Raw genomic sequence first — 19,659 nt, 5'->3', positions numbered from 1 at the left:
TGTGAGTATGTTGAACATTTTTGTGGTCTATGAGATACGAACTTTACGTCACCATCGTCTATCGTCATCAATGTAATTGCTGACTTATCATATTGGTCGTTAATGTATTACAATAATACTTGATGTGCAAACAAATCTTATAAAGATTTGTACACAAACTGACGTGACAGAAAATGAATGAAATGAAAATTTGAAATGTTGTCAGAGATTTTTTTGAAATTACTGAAATAAAAACTAGAAATTAACAACATCTCAAGATCAGATATCCCAGAAACTTTTGTCACACGAGTCCTAGACCTATGGCTATGACAAGAAATCCCAATCACCTTATTTTTGTGGGAACATGACATATTACATGCATGCATCCCCTTTATTTAATTAGAGCTCTCCGAGCCTACATATATTATAGATTAACAACACCTCGACATTGTAACAAGGTCCGTGCCAGTTTTGGTCCTCCCACATCAGCTGTGCTAGTTGAAAGTTGGCTCTATCAGTATGATGACCCCCATCAAAATACACATACTCATTCACATCTTCGCATAAATTGAAAGGTTCCTGAGTACTACTGCAATTTTCTCCATTCAGTACTCCACTGCCACAGCATGCAACATTTCCTACCTTGAAGCCTGAAGAAGATCAACAAAAAACAATAATCAATTAATAATATCTTGCCAATTAATTAAAGACGTACGATAAAAAAACAATGATTGATTGATGCATTGATATTCCCATGTTCTGTGGGATAAGAGTTCTGTCACGAAGAGCATTGTAGTAATCAAATAATGCATATTTGAAACCAGGGTGTTTAAGCTCAAATTGCTCCAGGACAGTAGCTAGGAAACTGTTGTGCAATGTTGCCTGGCTCATGATCATCTACACATCAACCTCTACGTTATTGGTTCTTGTCTGACATTTGGCATGCAACCCAAAGGTCCAACATTCTGGAACCCAATTTTCCTTACCCTAGAGCATAAAATTCCTACAAAAATTGCAAAATATATTATTATATGTACATTAAGTTATATTATTATTATTGAAGGGTTAGGATATATCTTACTTCGAGTGCAGCTGTATAATTACCCATCACCTGCCCTACAAGTTCAACCTGCTCGGAAAGAGTAGGATCTCTGTTCATGTTAAACCTCAGGTAGTCGTTGCCTCCTTGCTGAACAAGAACACAGATCTGTGCAAAAGACTTTGGTTTCCTCGTGGCCTAATATCGTTCCAATTGTTTTACGAAGGTCTTGAAATATTGTAATTGTACTCCAGGTTAATCTGAAACATGTACAAAAACATTTATATATATATATATATATATAGGTGCTGACATGAAACACACTGAGGAAGAAGAAAGAGATTACCGCCGTCTCACTCTCGCCAAGACACACCTGCCCCGGCTGAAGCAAAGTTGATTCCATCAATAAATACACCTCCTTCCTCCAGGTATGGTACTGGTATTCTCAATTTTGCATTAGTTCTGCAGCAGCCAGTAACCAGTTCATATTTTAGAATATTATTATTACATTAATGTCTTCCAAAGTAATTCTGAGAATAGTAATTATTTTATTCCAGTAACCAGGTACTAGTTTTAGGTACATACCAATGAGTCAGGGAGTAGACGGCCATCAGAGATTCTTCCAGGGCTTTCAAAGAAGGTCATCCCGTAGGCCAAGAGTCCCCGTAGGAAACCCACCTTCATTTGCGGGAAGATACGGATTGTTGCCTGTGTCAGAGTGAATCTCCAAAGACAAACAAGCTTATGATTTTTAATATCATAACATTCCGTCGCGCTAGAAAGGGTTACATAAAATGTAACAATTAAGTAGAGAACAAACTTGCTTCGACTTGCCATCACTCAATACACAACTCCACAATTACACACTTGTAGTTGTTTTCTTGCTTTGAGCCTTCCCTCTTGCTCATATTTATAGTGGTATTGCTGTTAGTCTTTTTTCTTAAAAAATAAAAAAAATAAAAATAAATAAATAAATAAAAATAAAAATAATAAAAATAAAATAAAAATTCTCTGCACCATTACACATGGTTTATTTCTACATTTGGTTGCTATAGGGTTTTATGGTGCCAGAAAGGTTACACATGTAAATAGTCAAGTAAGACCATTTTTATTTTCTCAGATGTCTCTATTTTATGAATTTGATTTATAAGTTTAATATAAATTGCAAGAGTCCTCATTTTCATGTGCTTTCCGATTTATATACGTTTATCCTCTATATATACTACCATTGGTGATGACACAAATAAATTCATTTAAATAAGTACAACCAAACGAGATCACATGTATCTATTATGAATAATAAGATTTTTTTTTTTTTTTTTTTCTCAAATTGACATTTGCTTGATGGTAGACCACTGGTTCATCTTTGCATAAACTTCCACCTCAAATTTATCATGGTATCAGAGTCTAAATTCAGTTGAACTGAGTGCTTGACCAGCGTGAAGAGTTAGAGCCGACAACTACCTCCGGTACAGGAATGACCCAACATATGGGCCTGACCGTGAGGTGGATGTTTCGAGTCCCACACCGACTAGGCACGTTCAAGCTTACTGGTTTATAAAGGGGGGTAATCCTCCATTCAATAGGCCTTATTGGGTGAGGAGTCAGATCCACCTCAAATTTTATCAGAATTAGAGTTAATATTGTCTCTGGATTATATGTATTTTGATTGGTGGTCCTATATACTTGTACAAATTTATCAATTCATTTGAATTTTTGTTATAACCTAGCAAACTTTTTATTATTATTATTATATTATTATTATTATTATTATTTTATTATTATTTGATAATTGAGGTTTCCAGGTCAACTTACGTGCACCTTAACTAATCCTAAGATTTTATTGAATCCCCTACAAGCCCAATGGACCGTAAGTCACAAATATGGTAGGTGACTACTTTGTATACTCCGTTGGTGGATGAATAACATGTTCGGATATTATGACTCGTTTTCCTATTTGTTCTAAAAATGTTGTATGTCTTTAGGAAATATTTAATAAAGAATACGATTACAAATAGAAATAGAATTATGAGGGTCATATTAGAAATTGAAATGTTATCCTATTAGAAATAAAATGTCTCATATACTACCTATATATAGGAGTGGGAATCAATTCAGGTTACCAGAGAATATGAGAGTACAGATATAGGATGTAAAGTTGTTAAACATGTAAAGTGTCTTAGAACTAGGATTGTAAGATGTTTCGCTCTAAGCACTGGGTTGAACTCTATTAATTATGTATTGGCCATAAAGGATTTCTCTCATTCGTGGATGTAAACGGGTTATATCGAACCACGTAAATATCGCATTTTTTTTGCGATGTAACTTTATTCTTACATCATTAATCTCGAATGTAATTTTCATTGCACGATCTTGTAGCACAAAAAATAAATTCATTTAAATATTACTAAATGAGATCATATGTATCTACTATTTATTAATAATAGAAAAATCCCTGAATTCACATTTGCTTGATTGTGGACCACTGGTTCATCTTTTGCATAAACATCCAAAATTCCTTGCAGTGGTCAACAAATTTATCAGTTGAATTTGAATTCTCTGTTGTAACCTAACTAACTGTCTTCCATTATCACCATTCTCATGATTTTCTGTTGTAGAGAATTTTGGCTCGTTTTTCATACGATCATTGAATGAAGCAGTATAAGGTGATCTTAGACACGTATTGGTTTTAGAAACCAAACAAAATATGCTTTGCAAGGGAGAGGTGAATCGACATTTTAATATAGGACCACGCTTCATTTCACGATTCAGACAATTAATCACAATTAATGTTTTTGGACTATGTAGGATTATATTCATTAATAACACTTACTTTCCATGTTGTGGTCCTATAACATGTTACAACCTAACCTTTTTTTTTTTTTTTTTTTTTTTTTTTTTTTTTGGGTAACTATAATGTTTGGGTTAATTTATGCACACCTCAACTAATCTCTCAGATCTATTGAATACACTACAAACCACAAATGACCAAGTAATCCACAATATTATTGTGATAGATGACCCCAATTTTAAACTCAGAAACTCAGAAAGGGAGCAAATCTCGATTGGAGGCTAACCTCTTAAGGTTTTTATAACTTAACTTTCTTCACCATTATAGATTTAACTTTCTTCACCACTATAGATTGAAATTTTTATATTAAAAACAAAGAAATAACAATCATCAATATGTCTTTAGAGATTTTTAACTCGTTTTCTTGGTTAGTTTTCTTTTGTGTCGATGTGCATCTTTTTGCAAAGAACAAATAAAATTGATTTTGCATTAGCTTACGTGAATGGAGAAGAGTGGTCCAGCTTTCAAGTCAAAACAGTGGCAAAACAAAAGCTAGTTTAAAGGAGGAAAGAGTTTAACTATATATATACATATATATGTATCACAACAGTCTATTAATTTGATAATATGGGACAAATTTAACTTCTAACACTTGTAATATATTAAATAAAATTCACTTTGTGAATAGATATCTCATGTCTTACAATGACAAATTATGAGATAGATAGAAAACGAACGGACTATAAATTTGAGTCGAGAATACAATTAGTACAAAGAATAGTCAATCTATGGTATTGATTCATTGAATCAAGTTCTATAACATGATGTATTTCATTGCGAATCCAAACAAAATATGCTTCAAGAGGGATTGATTCATGCATTGAATGTCTTCACAAGGTTAAACTGAATTTTCTCGTGGGTGGTAGGTCCTATATATGTCTACGAATTTATTGCTTGAATTCAACTGTTGTTATAACCTAACTTTCTTTAACATTATCCACTATCTTTGATAAAACATCGACTTTCATGACAAAATATCATCAATCTTGCATATGGTCCTAAGTAGAGAATACGTATATAAGTATTATTTTTTATCCAATCTAATCTAGTTTAGTACCACATTTTTTTTTTTTTTTTTTTTTTTTGGTGACTAGGGGTGTCTGGGTCAGTTTTTGTACATCTCGATTAATCCCCCAAGCTTTGAAGTTAACAACCGGATAAACCTTTTAGTGGCTACCCTTATAAGCAATCAAGCAGAATCAAACTTAAGACCTCTTGAATAATACACCCCAGAGTCCCTATCACCCCACCCTGCTACCGAGGAATGGTTAGTACCACATTTTTTCCTGCTGAAGGGTGACTTGATAAATTAAGAGAATCGATTTGAGTATAATGTATGTCATGTTGATAAACTATTCAACCCAAGAGCTTGAACTATGAAATAAGGATCAAACTTTAATATGAAGTTTAACGCAAGGTTTTAAAACCCGACCCGATCCGGCCGATCACCGACCAACAATTGGTGGCTAGGATGGGGTTTTGAATAATACAGGCCGATGAGTCTAAAGGTGGCGATAGAGGTGGTTTTCGGTGGGTGAAATTATAAAAAATTGCAAAAATGCGTGGCGCCTTGCTAGCAATTGAGGATGACAATCGACGAGCAATTGGTGGCTAGGATGTTGGGAGTTTTGAAGAGGAATGGCAAATGAGTCTAAAGATGGTGATGAAGGCAATTTCCGATGAGTGAAACGACTAGAAATCGCAAAAATAGTCCTGGGACATGTTTTGGTCCTCTCCACATCAGTGTGCTAGTTGAAGTTGGCTCTATCAGTATGAGACCCCCATCAAAATACACATACTCATTCACATCTTCGCATAAATTGAAAGGTTCCTGAGTACTACTGCATTTTCTCCATTCAGTATCCACTGCCACAGCATGCAACATTTCCTACCTTGAAGCCTGAGGAAGATCAACAAAAACCATAATCAATTTAAATAATCTTGCCATTAATTAAAGACGTACGATAAAAAAACAATGATTGATTGATGCATTGATAATTACCATGTTCTGTGGGTGAAGAGTTCTGTCACGAAGAGCATGTGTAATCAAATAATGCATATTTGAAACCAGGGTTGTTAAGCTCAAATTGCTCCAGGACGAGATAGGAAACTGTTGTGCAATGTTGCCGGCTCATGAATCTATCTACACAATCAACCTCTACGTTATTTGTTCTTTGTCTGACATTGGCATGCAACCCAAAGGTCCAACATTCTGGAACCCAATTTTCCTACTCTAGAGCTAAAATTCCTACAAAAATTGCAAAAATATATAATTATATGTACATTAGTTAATATATATATATTATTGAAGGGTTAGGATATATCTTACTTCGAGTGCAGCTGTATAATTACCATCACCTGCCCTACAAGTTCAACCTGCTCGGAAAGAGTAGGATCCTGTTCATGTTAAACCTCATGTAGTCGTTGCTCCTAGCTGAACAAGAACACAGATCTGTGCAAAAGACTTTTGGTTTCCTCGTGGCCTAATATCTGTTCCAATTGTTTTACGAAGGTCTTGAAATATTAATGTACTCCAAGGTTAATCTGAAACATGTACAAACTTTATAATATATATATATATAATGTGCTGACAGAAACACACTAGAAGAAGAAGAAGAGATTACCGCCGTCTCACTCTCGCCAAGAACACCTGCCCCGGCTGAAGCAAAGTTGATCCATCAATAATAAACACTCCTTCCTCCAGGTATGGTACTGGTAGTCTCAATTTTGCATTAGGCTGCAGCCAGAACCAATTCATATTTTAGAATATTATTATTACATTAATGTCCCAAAGTAATTCTGAGAATAGTAATTATTTATTCCAGTAACCAGGTAGCTAGTTTTAGGTAATACCAATGAAGTCAGGGAGTAGAGGCCATCAGAGATTCTTCCAGTGGGCTTTTCAAAGAAGGTCATCGTAGGGCCAAAGAGTCCCCGTAGGAAACCCACCTTCATTTGCGGGAGATACGGATGTTGCTGTGTCAAAGAGTGAATCTCCAAAGACAACAAGAGCTTATGATTTTAATATCATAACATTCCGTCGCGCTAGAAAGGGTTACATAAAATGTAACAATTAAGTAGAGAACAAACTGCTTCGACTTGCCATCACTCAATACACAACTCCACAATACACACTTGTAGTTGTTTTCTTGCTTTGAGCCTTCCCTCTGCTCATATTTGTGGTATTGCTGTTAGACTTTTTTCTTAAAAAATAAAAAAAATAAAAATAAATAAAAATAAATAAAAAATAAAATAAATAAAAAATAAAAAAAAATCTCTGCACCATTATCACGTGGTTTAATTTCTACATTTGGTTGCTAGCTAGGGTTTTATGGTGCCAGAAAGGATTACACATGTAATAGTCAGTAAGACCATTTTTATTTCTTTTCCAAGATGTCTCTATTTTATGAATTTGATTTATAAGTTATATAAATTGCAAAAAGAGTCCTCATTTCATGTGCTTTTCGAGTATATATACGTTATCCTCTATTATACATACCATTGGTAGATGAACAACAAAATTAAATTCATTTAAATAAGTACAACCAAAACGAGATCACATGTATATATATGAATAATAAGAATTTTTTTTTTTTTTCCTAAATGACATTTGCTTGAGGTAGACCACTGGTTCATCTTTTGCATAAACTTCCACCTCAAATTATATCATGGTATCAGAGTCTAAATTCAGTTGAACTGAGTGCTTGACCAGCGGATGAGAAGTTAGAGCCGACAACTACCTCCGGTAACAGGAATGACCAACATATGGGCCTGACCATGAGGTGGAGTGTTCGAGTCCCACACCGACTAGGCACGTTCAAGCTTACTGGTTATAAGAGGGGGTAATCCTCCTATTCAATAAGGCCTATTGGGTGAGGAGTCAGATCCACCTCAAATTTTATCAGAATTAGAGTTAATATGTCTCTGGATTATAGTATTGATTGGTGGTCCTATATACTTGTACAAATTCAATTCAATTTGAATTTTTGTTATAAACCTAGCAAACTTTTATTATTATTATTATTATTATTATTATTATTTATTATTATTTATTGATAATTGAGGTGTCAGGTTATACGTGCACCTTAACTAATCCTAAGATTTTATTGAATACCTACAAGCCCAATGGACCGTGTAAGTCACAAATATGGTAGGTGACTACTTTGTATACATACCGTTGGTGGATGAAACATGTTCGGATATTAGACTCGTTTTCCTATTGTTCTAAAAATGTTGTATGTCTTTAGGAAATTATTTAAAAAGAATACGAATACAAATAGAAATAGAATTATGAGGGTCATTTAGAAATTGAAAGAATCTATTAGAAATAAAATGTCTTATACTACCTATAAATATAGGAGGGGAATCATTCAAGGTTACCAGAGATATGAGAGTACAGATATAGGATGTAAAGTTGTTAAACATGTAAAGTGTCTTAGAAACTAGGATTGTAAGATTGTTTCCGCTCAAGCACTGGGTTGAACTATTAAATGTATTGGCCATAAAGGTTTCTCTCATTCGTGGATGTAAACGGGTTATATCGAACCACGTAATATCGCATTTTTATGCGATGTAACTTTATTCTTACATCATTAATCTCGAATGTTATTTTCCATTGCACGATCTGTAGCACAAAAAATAAATTCTTTAAAAATACTAAAATGAGATCATATGTATTCTATTTATTAATAATAGAAAAATCCCTGAATTCAATTTGCTTGATTGTGGAACCACTGGTTCATCTTTTGCATAAACATCCAAGATTTCCTTGAGTGGTCAACAAATTTATCAGTTGAATTTGAATTTCTGTTGTACCTAACTAACTGTCTTCCATTATCACCATTCTTCATGATTTTCTGTTGTAGAGAATTTTGGCTCGTTTTTCATACGTCATTGAATGAAGCAGTATAAGGTGATCTTAGACACGTATTGGTTTTAGAACCAACAAAAAAATATGCTTTGCAAGGAGAGGTGAATCGACATATTTAATATAGGACCACTGTTCATTTCACAGATTCAGACAATTTTCACAATTAATGTTTTTGGACTAGTAGGTATTATTATCATTAATAACACTTACTTTCATGTTGTGGTTCCTATAACATGTTACAACCTAACCTTTTTTTTTTTTTTTTTTTTTTTTTTTTTTTTTTGGGTAACTATAAGTTTGGGTTAATTTATGCAACACCTAACTAATCTCTCAGATCTATTGAATAACTACAAACCCAAATGACCAAGTAATCCACAATATTATTGTGATAGATGACCCAAGTTAAACTCAGAAACTCAGAAAGGGAGCAAATCTCGATTGTGAGGCTAACCTCTTTAGCAACTCTGTCACCAAGTGCATTGTAGTAATCAAATATTGCATATTTGAATCCTGGCAACTGGGTTGATAGCTTCTTAAGGACAACAGCTAGATATCTGTTGTGTAGTCTTGCTAGTGATGAGGGTTCCTCAGAGCAAGCACTTCCAAGCTTAGGATCAAAAGATTTCATTCCTGGTAGGCAACCCAATGGCCCTGCATTTTGAAATGCAATTTTCCCCCCTCCTATATTATATATCTCCTGCAGCAAATTTACAACATGAACTCTTAGTTATCATCTAAATATTACAAAATTAAGTTTAGAACTCTGACAAATGACTAACTTTGAGCACAGATGTTAAGTTTCCAATGACTGTTTTAACATATTGACCCTTGGAGGACTGAGAAGCTCTGGGGTTTGTCTGAGAAAAGCTGAAGTAATCATTGCCTCCAATGCTAAACAAATAAACCGCATTCCTCAACACCCTATTGGCTTCTGCTTCACCTAGTTTCTGCTTCAGTGATTTCGCCACATCCTTAAAATAGCTTAGCTGCAACCTCAGGCGTATCTGCCAAAAAGAGACACAAATAGGTTAAATTCCTACTCAGATTATATATATTCCTTAATTTTATGCAAAATACAGAAAACAAAGATGCATACCGTTCCAGGATGAGTTTCATCAAGAACTCCAGCTCCAGCAGAAGCAAAGTTTGCCCCATCAGTGAGTTGATGAGGACCCGGTTGCAGGTATGGTGCAAGTATAGGCAAATTGGAAAACTGGGCTGCAACAATTTAATGAAGTATAAACTATCAAAATTCACTCAAAGTAATTCATTGATACATCAAGTAATTGAAGCAATTGACTAGCTAACATTATTAATGTGTTGTACCAATCAAATCAGGCACTGTGCGGCCATCAGAAAGCCTTCCAGTGGGGCGTTTGAAGTACGTTTCTCCATAAGGAAAGGTTGTTGCAATTCCTTTTCTGCTGTCATTTAGATACTGGTTGTTGCCAGGATCAAACAAGGAGTCTCCAAACACAAACAAGGCTTTCGTTTTGCAGCTCCAGGCTTTGACTGAGCATGGCAACTAATTGGATTAAGAAGAATACTTACAAATAGGAGTATCCCACAACAAAGGAATTTCAGACTTGCCATTGAATCCTGTTGTAGTTTGCAAGTAAGAACCATTAATCAATATTTGGTGGTGGTGGTGGTCACATGGCGATTGCTTTTAAAATGGTGAGTGGAGAGTGTGAATATAAGAAGCAAAGTTTGACTTATGGACACTTAATGTGGGCTTGAACCAGTGGTGGGCACTGTTTGATGTGTTAACTTTTTTGTTTCTTACAAACAAGTAGAATTTGGGTTATTTTGTAAATTATTTGAAGAATCATCTTTATGTTATGGTTCAAAGGCCACTTTAAACTTCTAAATAACTGATTTCTCCTCTATTTGTGTTTGGCTAATGAGAAATATATATCTATCCTCATCTTCAATATTAAGATGGGAATAGGTCCTCATTATTGGAGTTATCGATCACTTTAACAATAAGGGGCAGCGTCCCTAGGCCTGTAGGCAGTTTGGATTTTTTTCATGAAAGCCATTGAACGATTTCTCTAAGTTATTAGTTTATTATTAGGTTTGGGCTTAGGAATATAAATCTTTGTAATATTAGATCTTAGTCTTTTAAACTTAATATATAAATATTCTTTTCTCTTAATATGAGTGTGATAGCAAATCATAGGGCAAATAACATTCATTATAAACGAGAAAGGTGAGGTAGTATTACGTAGTCTGTTAATTGGGTGAACCAGAGTAAATCGTTCGTATTTCTTTTTTCTCTTTACTGTTTGTGGTTTGTGTGTGTTTATTGTTTTTTTGGTTTCATATTAATCTAGACTGTTTCATTCATGAGCCATTCAAGTAAATTATTTAAGAAAAATAATTAATGTTCAATCGACACCACAAGTTTTGGATAAGATATTGTCTGCTTTTGACACACAATATTCTCGTACTTCTGTCTTCATGTACTCATCCAATAATTAATTTGTGTCAAGTTAAGTTAACAATGTGAGTATGTTGAACATTTTATGTGGTCTATGAGATACGAACATTTAACGTACCATCGTCTATCGTCATCAATGTAATTGCTGACTTATCATATTGGTCGTTAATGTATTACAATAATACTTGATGTGCAAACAAATCTTATAAAGATTTGTACACAAACTGACGTGACAGAAAATGAATGAAAATGAAAATTTGAAATGTTGTCAGAGATTTTTTTGAAATTACTGAAATAAAAACTAGAAATTAACAACAATCTCAAGATCAGATATCCCAAGAGAACTTTTGTCACACGAGTCCTAGACCTATGGCTATGGACAAGAAATCCCAATCACCTTATTTTTGTGGGAACATGACATATTACATGCATGCATCCCCTTTATTTAATTAGAGCTCTCCGAGCCTACATATATTTAGAGATTAAACAACATCTCGACATTGTAACAAGGTCCTGTGACATGTTTTGGTCCTCTCCACATCAGCTGTGCTAGTTGAAAGTTGGCTCTATCAGTATGATGACCCCCATCAAAATACACATACTCATTCACATCTTCGCATAAATTGAAAGGTTCCTGAGTACTACTGCAATTTTCTCCATTCAGTACTCCACTGCCACAGCATGCAACATTTCCTACCTTGAAGCCTGAAGGAAGATCAACAAAAAACCATAATCAATTTAATAATAATCTTGCCAATTAATTAAAGACGTACAATAAAAAACAATGGTTGATTGATGCATTGATAATTACCATGCTCTGTGGGATGAAGAGTTCTGTCACGAAGAGCATTGTAGTAATCAAATAATGCATATTTGAAACCAGGGTGTTTAAGCTCAAATTGCTCCAGGACAGTAGCTAGGAAACTGTTGTGCAATGTTGCCTGGCTCATGAATCTATCTACACAATCAACCTCTACGTTATTGGTTCTTTGTCTGACATTTGGCATGCAACCCAAGGTCCAACATTCTGAACCCAATTTTCCTTACTCCTAGAGCATAAAATTCCTACAAAAATTGCAAAAATATATATAATTATATGTACATTAAGTTAATATATATATTTATGGAGGTTAGTATATCTTACTTCGAGTGCAGCTGTATAATTACCCATCACCTGCCCTACAAGTTCAACCTGCTCGGAAAGAGTAGGATCTCTGTTCATGTTAAACCTCATGTAGTCGTGCCTCCTATGCTGAACAAGAACACAGATCTGTGCAAAAGACTTTTGGTTTCCTCGTGGCCTAATACTGTTCCATTGTTTTACGAAGGTCTGTGAATATTGTAATTGTACTCCAAGGTTAATCTGAAACATGTACAAAAACATTTATATATATATATATATATGTGCTGACATGAAACACACTGAGAAAAGAAGAAGAGATTACCGCCGTCTCACTCTCGCCAAGAACACCTGCCCCGGCTGAAGCAAAGTTGATTCCATCAATAAATACACCTCCTTCCTCCAGGTATGTACTGGTATTCTCAATTTTGCATTAGTTGCTGCAGCCATAACCAAGTTCATATTTTAGATATATTATTACATTAATGTCTTCCCAAAGTAATTCTGAGAATAGTAATTATTTATTCCAGTAACCAGTAGCTAGTTTTAGGTACATACCAATGAAGTCAGGGATAGACGGCCATCAGAGATTCTTCCAGTGGGCTTTTCAAAGAAGGTCATCCAGGGCCAAAGAGTCCCCGTAGAACCCACCTTCATTTGCGGGAAGATACGGATTGTTGCCTGTGTCAAAGATGAATCTCCAAAGACAAACAAGAGCTATGATTTTTAATATCATAACATTCCGTCGCGCTAGAAAGGGTTACATAAAATGTAACAATTAAGTAGAGAACAAACTTGCTTACCTTGCCATCACTCAATACAAACTCCACAATTACACACTTGTAGTTGTTTTCTTTGCTTTGAGCCTTCCCTCTTGCTCATATTTATAGTGGTATTGCTGTTAGATCTTTTTTCTTAAAAATAAAAAAATAAAATAAATAAAAATAAATAAAAAATAAAAATAAATAAAAAATAAAAATAAAAATCTCTGCACCATTTCACGGTTTTATTTCTACATTTGGTTGCTAGCTAGGTTTTTATGGTGCCAGAAAGGATTACACATGTAATAGTCAATAAGACCATTTTTATTTTCTCAAGATGTCTCTATTTTATGAATTTGATTTATAAGTTTAATATAAATTGCAAAAGAGTCCTCATTTTCATTGGCTTTTCCGATTATATATACGTTATCCTCTAATATACATACCATTGGTAGATAACAACAAAATTAAATTCATTTAATAAGTACAACCAAAACGAGATCACATGTATCTATTATGAATAAAAGAATTTTTTTTTTTTTTTTTCTCTAATTGACATTTGCTTGATGGTAGACCACTGGTTCATCTTTTGCATAAACTCCACCTCAAATTATATCAGGGTATCAGAGTCTAAATTCAGTTGAACTGAGTGCTTGACCAGCGATGGAAGTTAGAGCCGACAACTACCTCCGGTAACAGGAATGACCCAACTATGGGCCTGACCATGAGGTGGAGTGTTCGAGTCCCACACCGACTAGGCACGTTCAAGCTTACTGGTTTATAAGAGGGGGTAATCCTCCTATTCAATAAGGCCTTATTGGGAGGAGTCAGATCCCCCTCAATTTTATCAGAATTAGAGTTAATATTGTCTCTGGATTATATGTATTTTGATTGGTGGTCCTTATACTTGTACAATTTATCATTCAATTTGAATTTTTGTTATAACCTAGCAAACTTTTATTATTATTATTATTTATTATTATTATTATTATTATTATTATTATTTGATAATTGAGGTGTCCAGGTCAACTTACGTGCACCTTAACTAATCCTAAGATTTTATTGAATACCCTCAAGCCCAATGGACCGTGTAATTCACAAATATGGTAGGTGACTACTTTGTACATACCGTTGGTGGATGAATACATGTTCGGATATTATGACTCGTTTTCCTATTTGTTCTAAAAATGTTGTATGTCTTTAGGAAATTATTAATAAAGAATACGATTACAAATAGATAGAATTAGAGGGTCTATTAGAAATTGAAATGTTAATCCTATAGAAATAAAATGTCTCATATACTACCTATAAATATAGAGTGGATCAATTCAAGGTTACCGAGAATATGAGAGTACAGATATAGGATGTAAGTTGTTAAACATGTAAAGTGTCTTAGAACAGGATTGTAAGATGTTTCCGCTCTAAGCACTGGTTTGAACTCTATTAATTATGTATTGGCCATAAAGGATTTCTCTCATTCGTGGATGTAAACGGGTTATATCGAACCACGTAAATATCGCATTTTTTTATGCGATGTAACTTTTTCTTACATCATTATCTCGAATGTATTTCCATTGCACGATCTTGTAGCACAAAAATAAATTCATTTAAATATACTAAAATGAGATCATATGTATCTACTATTTATTAATAATAAGAAAAAATCCCTGAATTCACATTTGCTTGATTGTGGACCACTGGTTCATCTTTTGCATAAACATCCAAGAATTTCCTTGCAGTGGTCAACAAATTTATCAGTTGAATTTGAATTTCTGTTGTAACCTAACTAACTGTCTTCCATTATCACCATTCTTCATGAATTTTCTGTTGTAGAGAATTTTGGCTCGTTTTTCATACGATCATTGAATAAGCAGTATAAGGTGATCTTAGACACGTATTGGTTTTAGAAACCAAACAAAAATATGCTTTGCAAGGAGAGGTGAATCACATATTTAAATAGGACCACTGCTTCATTTCACAGATTCAGACAATTAATCACAATTATGTTTTTGGACTATTAGGTATTTTATTCATTAATAACACTTACTTTCCCATGTGGTCCTATAACATGTTACAACCTAACCTTTTTTTTTTTTTTTTTTTTTTTTTTTTTTTTGTTTTGGGTAACTATAATGTTTGGGTTAATTTATGCACACCTCAACTAATCTCTCAGATCTATTGAAACACTACAAACCCAAATGACCAAGTAATCCACAATATGTGATAGATGACCCCAAAGTTTAAACTCAGAAACTCGAAAGGGAGCAATCTCGATTGTGAGGCTAACCTCTTAGGTTTTTATAACTTAACTTCTTACCATTATAGATTTAACTTTCTTCACCACTATAGATTGAAATTTTTATATTAAAACAAAGAAATAACAATCATCAATATGTCTTTAGGATTTTTAACTCGTTTTCTTGGTTAGTTTTCTTTTGTGTCGATGTGCATCTTTTTGCAAAGAACAAATAAAATTGATTTTGCATTAGCTTACGTGAATGGAGAAGAGTGGTCCAGCTTTCAAGTCAAAACAGTGGCAAAACAAAAGCTAGTTTAAAGGAGGAAGAGTTTAACTATATATATACATATAATGTATCACACAGTCTATTAATTTGTATGTGGGCAAATTCAACTTCTAACACTTGTAATATATTAAATAAAATTCACTTGTGAATAGATATCTCATATCTTACAATGACAAAGTATGAGATAGATAGAAAACGAACGGACTATAAATTTGAGTCGAGAATACATTAGTACAAAGAATAGTCAATCTATGGTATTGATTCATTGAATCAAGTTCTATAACATGTATTTCATTGCGAATCCAAACAAAATATGCTTCAGAGGGATTGATTCATGCATTGAATGTCTTCACAAGGTTAAACTGAATTTTCTCGTGGGTGGTAGGTCCTATATATGTCTACGAATTTATTGCTTGAATTCAACTGTTTTTATAACCTAACTTCTTTAACATTATCCACTACTTTGATAAAACATCGACTTTCATGACAATAATCACAATCTTGCATATGGTCCTAAGTAGAGAATACGTATAAGTATTATTTTTTATCATCTAATCTAGTTTAGTACCACTTTTTTTTTTTTTTTTTTTTTTTGTGGTGCTAGGGGTGTCTGGGTCAGTTTTGTACATCTCGATTAATCCCCCAGCTTTGAAGTTAACAACCGGATAACCTTTTAGTGGCTACCCTATAAGCAATCAACAGAATCAAACTTAAGACCTCTTGAATAATACACCCCAGAGTCCCTATCACCCCACCCTGCTACCGAGGAATGGTTAGTACCACATTTTTTCCTGCTGAAGGGTGACTTGATAATTAGAATCGATTTGAGTATAATGTATGTCATGTTGATAACTATTCAACCCAAGAGCTTAACTATGAATAAGATCAAACTTTAATATGAAGTTTAACGCAAGGTTTTAAAACCCGCCCGATCCGGCCGATCACCGACCAACATTGGTGGCTAGATGGGGTTTTGAATAATCAGGCCGATGATTCTAAAGGTGGCGATAGAGGTGGTTTTCGGTGGGTGAATTATAAAAAATTGCAAAATGCTGGGCGCCTTGCCAGCAATTGAGGATGACAATCGACGAGCAATTGGTGGCTAGGATGTTGGGAGTTTTGAAGAGAATGGCAAATGAGTCTAAAGATGTGATGAAGGCAATTTCCGATGAGTGAAACGACTAGAAATCGCAAAAATAGTTGCGGTGGCAACCACAGCTGTTTTCGGCGATTGGCGAGACGAGTGGGGTGGGGTGAGATGGGTTTTGGCTAGGAGGCTGAGGAAAGTGTTTTCATGGTGATGGGAGTGTTGTCGACATTGGAACAGGTCAATTTGGCCTAGTTGTGTCGATTGCCGATTTGCATTTGAGGGTTTTTTTGTAAGATTTCAAACCTATAGGAACTTATGAATTTTAAGTGTGTTTTTACTAGATTTTAAACTTTTTTACATGCTGACATTACCGTTTGACCAACGGGTTTTAAAACATTGGTTTAACGTATATAAACAGGATTCCTCAACCGCCTCTCATCTACATTCCAAGTTTGAATACTTGATACTTTATTTCCCCATTTGCCAAGGCTACATCAATAGCAAAACTGAAGAACAGCCCTCATGTCCTCATCAATTTTTGTAACTTTGGATTCGCTCGTCAATCATGCTGTATGTGAAAACACGTTGAAAAGTAGGATGAAGGGCTGTGGGGGGCCTGGGGGTACAGAAAATGTCCTCCTCATTCTTAATTGAAAGCGTGTTAATGTGATACATGTTAATATTTGACCGATTGGGACCTTCGATAAGGTTTAATGGATAAGATCATATGAGTGCATGCATGTCTATAATTAACATGTGGGTACCAAAAAACCAAAAATTTAATCATTTAGTTGGAGCTCATTTGGTATTGTTACTACTTTTAAATATATACGTTCAAATATTTTTTTATTAAAAAATGCTTTTAAAAATAGGTTAGACTATAACACAAATTTTGACACAAATTCATAACCTTTGATTCAATGTAATCTAATAGATTTTGATGAGAAGTTAAATTAATTATTTTTCAAACCACGAGCAATTACTAAGCCTTGATTATTATGAATCAATGGTTATAAATTTGTATAAAAAATTTGTGTTACAGTAACTTGATCCTTAAAAATATTGAGAGGTTTTAAAGTCTCTCATAAATATAGAAATCCATGAAAAGAAAAGTTTAAGATTTATAGAATTAAAGTGTCTATTAGATTGGTGTAAGAAAATACTTTAATTAGATTGCTTTTATCTTTATGATTAATTTTCTTAAAGGTGTCTTCTTAATTTTAATGTAAGGAATATGTGCTTTTTTACTACTTATAGTTAGATTTATTGCTATAAATATATACAATGATGATCCACAAACTTTGGAAGCCTGTTTCACTGTGATTCTTAAACATTTATTAATTAACAATTTAATTAACGCCGAAACAGGCGGAGCCACATATTTCTTCCCAAAGTTTCCCTAATGACACTTTACCCGATAATTACCCACTAACCCAAAGAGAAAAAATACTCTCGACCACTTGACCTCAAAATAACTAGATATTTAGGTAATTTTAAATCGAAAATAATTTTTATTTTTTTCCACCAAATTGCATCTCTCTTCTTTGCATCCCTCTTCCTTCTCTTCGTTCTAGCCGTCGGCTGCCGCATCGGCGCAGCCGACGGCCAAGCTTTCTCTCTTCTCTTCTTCTCTTTTTGCTTTCCATCTCCTTTCTCTCTTCTATTACTTAATTAATAGAGTGTTCCTTAATAAAACAGCAAGAGAGCGGGACCTGTGTCTTTTTTGAACTGTATTTTCGAATCATCAATACGTTTTCGTAGCGTTCTTCTTCTTCTTTCTTCCTTCGCCGCCATTCTGTCAGATCTGCTTTGTCTGCCTCTCAATTTAGCTTTCAATTTCATCATCTTCTTTTTGTCCACCCATACGTACTGTGTGTGTAGCATAGGTGTGCATTCACTCATTCAGATTTACAAATTAGGATTCGAATTTGAAAGTACAGCTCAAATTTATCTCACTTTTGTTTGTTTGTTTGTTTGTCTCCAGAATTCAGAGCTCGTCGACGGTTCAACCAGAGGCCATATAGAGTGGCTTCAGAAGGCCACTTGGACCGTACAGTTCGACGAGCAATCAAATGCACGGTCTGTGGATGCCATTCGCATTATTTTCCGTGGTAATATGATACCGATTTGGAGTTTTTTGATTAAGAGGGTGAAATCGGAGAAAACGGTGGAGATATGAGAAGAACATAACGGTCCACGGTAGTGTAGTGGTGGTGGAAGTGGCAATTCGGTGAATTTGGGGAGAGGAGGGAAAAAGTAGAGGAAGAGAAGGTTGGTGGACAGAGAGAGTGGGAACACCACAGAGAGTAGAGAAGCAGCTCTGAAGAGAGAAGTTAGCGGCCAAGGAGTTGAGAGGCTAAGAACATGTGAGGAGACAAAGGGGGACTTGAGGCTAGAATGTTGGAGATATCGAGGGAGGAGGCTGACGCAAGCGATGCTTGATACGGGCAAATTACAGGTTTGCATGTGAATGTGATTCTGTTATGAACTGATTTATTTCTTTTGGTAGTGTAGACATAAGCAAGTGATGTTGAAGAGAGAAAAGAAAAGGAAGAGAAGAGAAAGCTTGGTCGTCGGCTGCCGGCATGACGGCGTGGACAAAGAGAAGGAAGAGGGATGGAGAAGAGAAGATGCAATTTGGGAGAAAAAGGATGAATTTTTTTTAAAATTATTTTAGATTTTGAAATTACCTAAATAGCCTTTTTATTTTCAGATTCAAATAGTCAGTTATTTTTAATTTTACAGTTACTGTATCACGTAGTTAATGGGTTTTATTAACATACCTTCACGGAAAGTGGTGACGGTAGTTTTCAAACTTTTTGGTAGTTATACAAAAAGCAAAAGACAAATTCATCAACTTTTTATATGATTCAATTGTAACAAAAGATTATTGAAAATAAGTCTACATTATCTATTGCTCCAAAAAACATTATTTAAAAGAAACATATTAAAATATGATATTTATTCACTAAATAATCTTA

At 34.4% G+C, this 19,659-nt stretch overlaps 2 protein-coding genes across 2 annotated transcripts; both read right to left on the bottom strand.

Annotated features, from left to right (window-relative positions):
• Positions 1 to 5,672: 5,672 nt before the first annotated feature.
• LOC116131035 (GDSL esterase/lipase 1-like) lies at positions 5,673 to 11,316 on the bottom strand. The gene is made up of 8 exons (XM_031416688.1): positions 11,301 to 11,316; positions 10,066 to 10,251; positions 9,836 to 9,957; positions 9,519 to 9,743; positions 9,191 to 9,436; positions 6,723 to 6,845; positions 6,494 to 6,606; positions 5,673 to 5,769 (listed from the first exon to the last, which is right to left on the bottom strand). Exons 1-8 carry the CDS (start codon positions 11,314 to 11,316, stop codon positions 5,673 to 5,675), a joined length of 1,128 nt encoding a protein of 375 aa, XP_031272548.1.
• Positions 11,317 to 11,609: 293 nt separating this feature from the next.
• Positions 11,610 to 12,186, bottom strand: LOC116131066 (GDSL esterase/lipase 4-like). The gene is made up of 2 exons (XM_031416710.1): positions 11,994 to 12,186; positions 11,610 to 11,887 (listed from the first exon to the last, which is right to left on the bottom strand). Exons 1-2 carry the CDS (start codon positions 12,130 to 12,132, stop codon positions 11,658 to 11,660), a joined length of 369 nt encoding a protein of 122 aa, XP_031272570.1. The 5' UTR covers positions 12,133 to 12,186; the 3' UTR covers positions 11,610 to 11,657.
• Positions 12,187 to 19,659: the final 7,473 nt, after the last annotated feature.

Source organism: Pistacia vera, unplaced genomic scaffold (assembly GCF_008641045.1).
Source record: "Pistacia vera cultivar Batoury unplaced genomic scaffold, PisVer_v2 Contig228, whole genome shotgun sequence".
NCBI classification, from domain to species: domain Eukaryota; kingdom Viridiplantae; phylum Streptophyta; class Magnoliopsida; order Sapindales; family Anacardiaceae; genus Pistacia; species Pistacia vera.
This window is presented reverse-complemented; position numbering and strand designations above follow the sequence as displayed.

Excerpts from the sequence above, each read along its gene's own strand:
- LOC116131035 (XM_031416688.1), bottom strand. Across the intron at positions 9,437-9,518 it reads ACTTAACATCTGTGCTCAAA|GAGATATATAATATAGGAGG; the intron begins GTTAGTCATTTG and ends AATTTGCTGCAG. Across the intron at positions 5,770-6,493 it reads TTGGCGAGAGTGAGACGGCG|GCTTCAAGGTAGGAAATGTT; the intron begins GTAATCTCTTCT and ends GATCTTCCTCAG.
- LOC116131066 (XM_031416710.1), bottom strand. The coding sequence starts at position 12,132 with ATGAGCCAGGCAACATTGCACAACAGTTTCCTAGCTACTGTCCTGGAG. Across the intron at positions 11,888-11,993 it reads TCTTCATCCCACAGAGCATG|GCTTCAAGGTAGGAAATGTT; the intron begins GTAATTATCAAT and ends ATCTTCCTTCAG.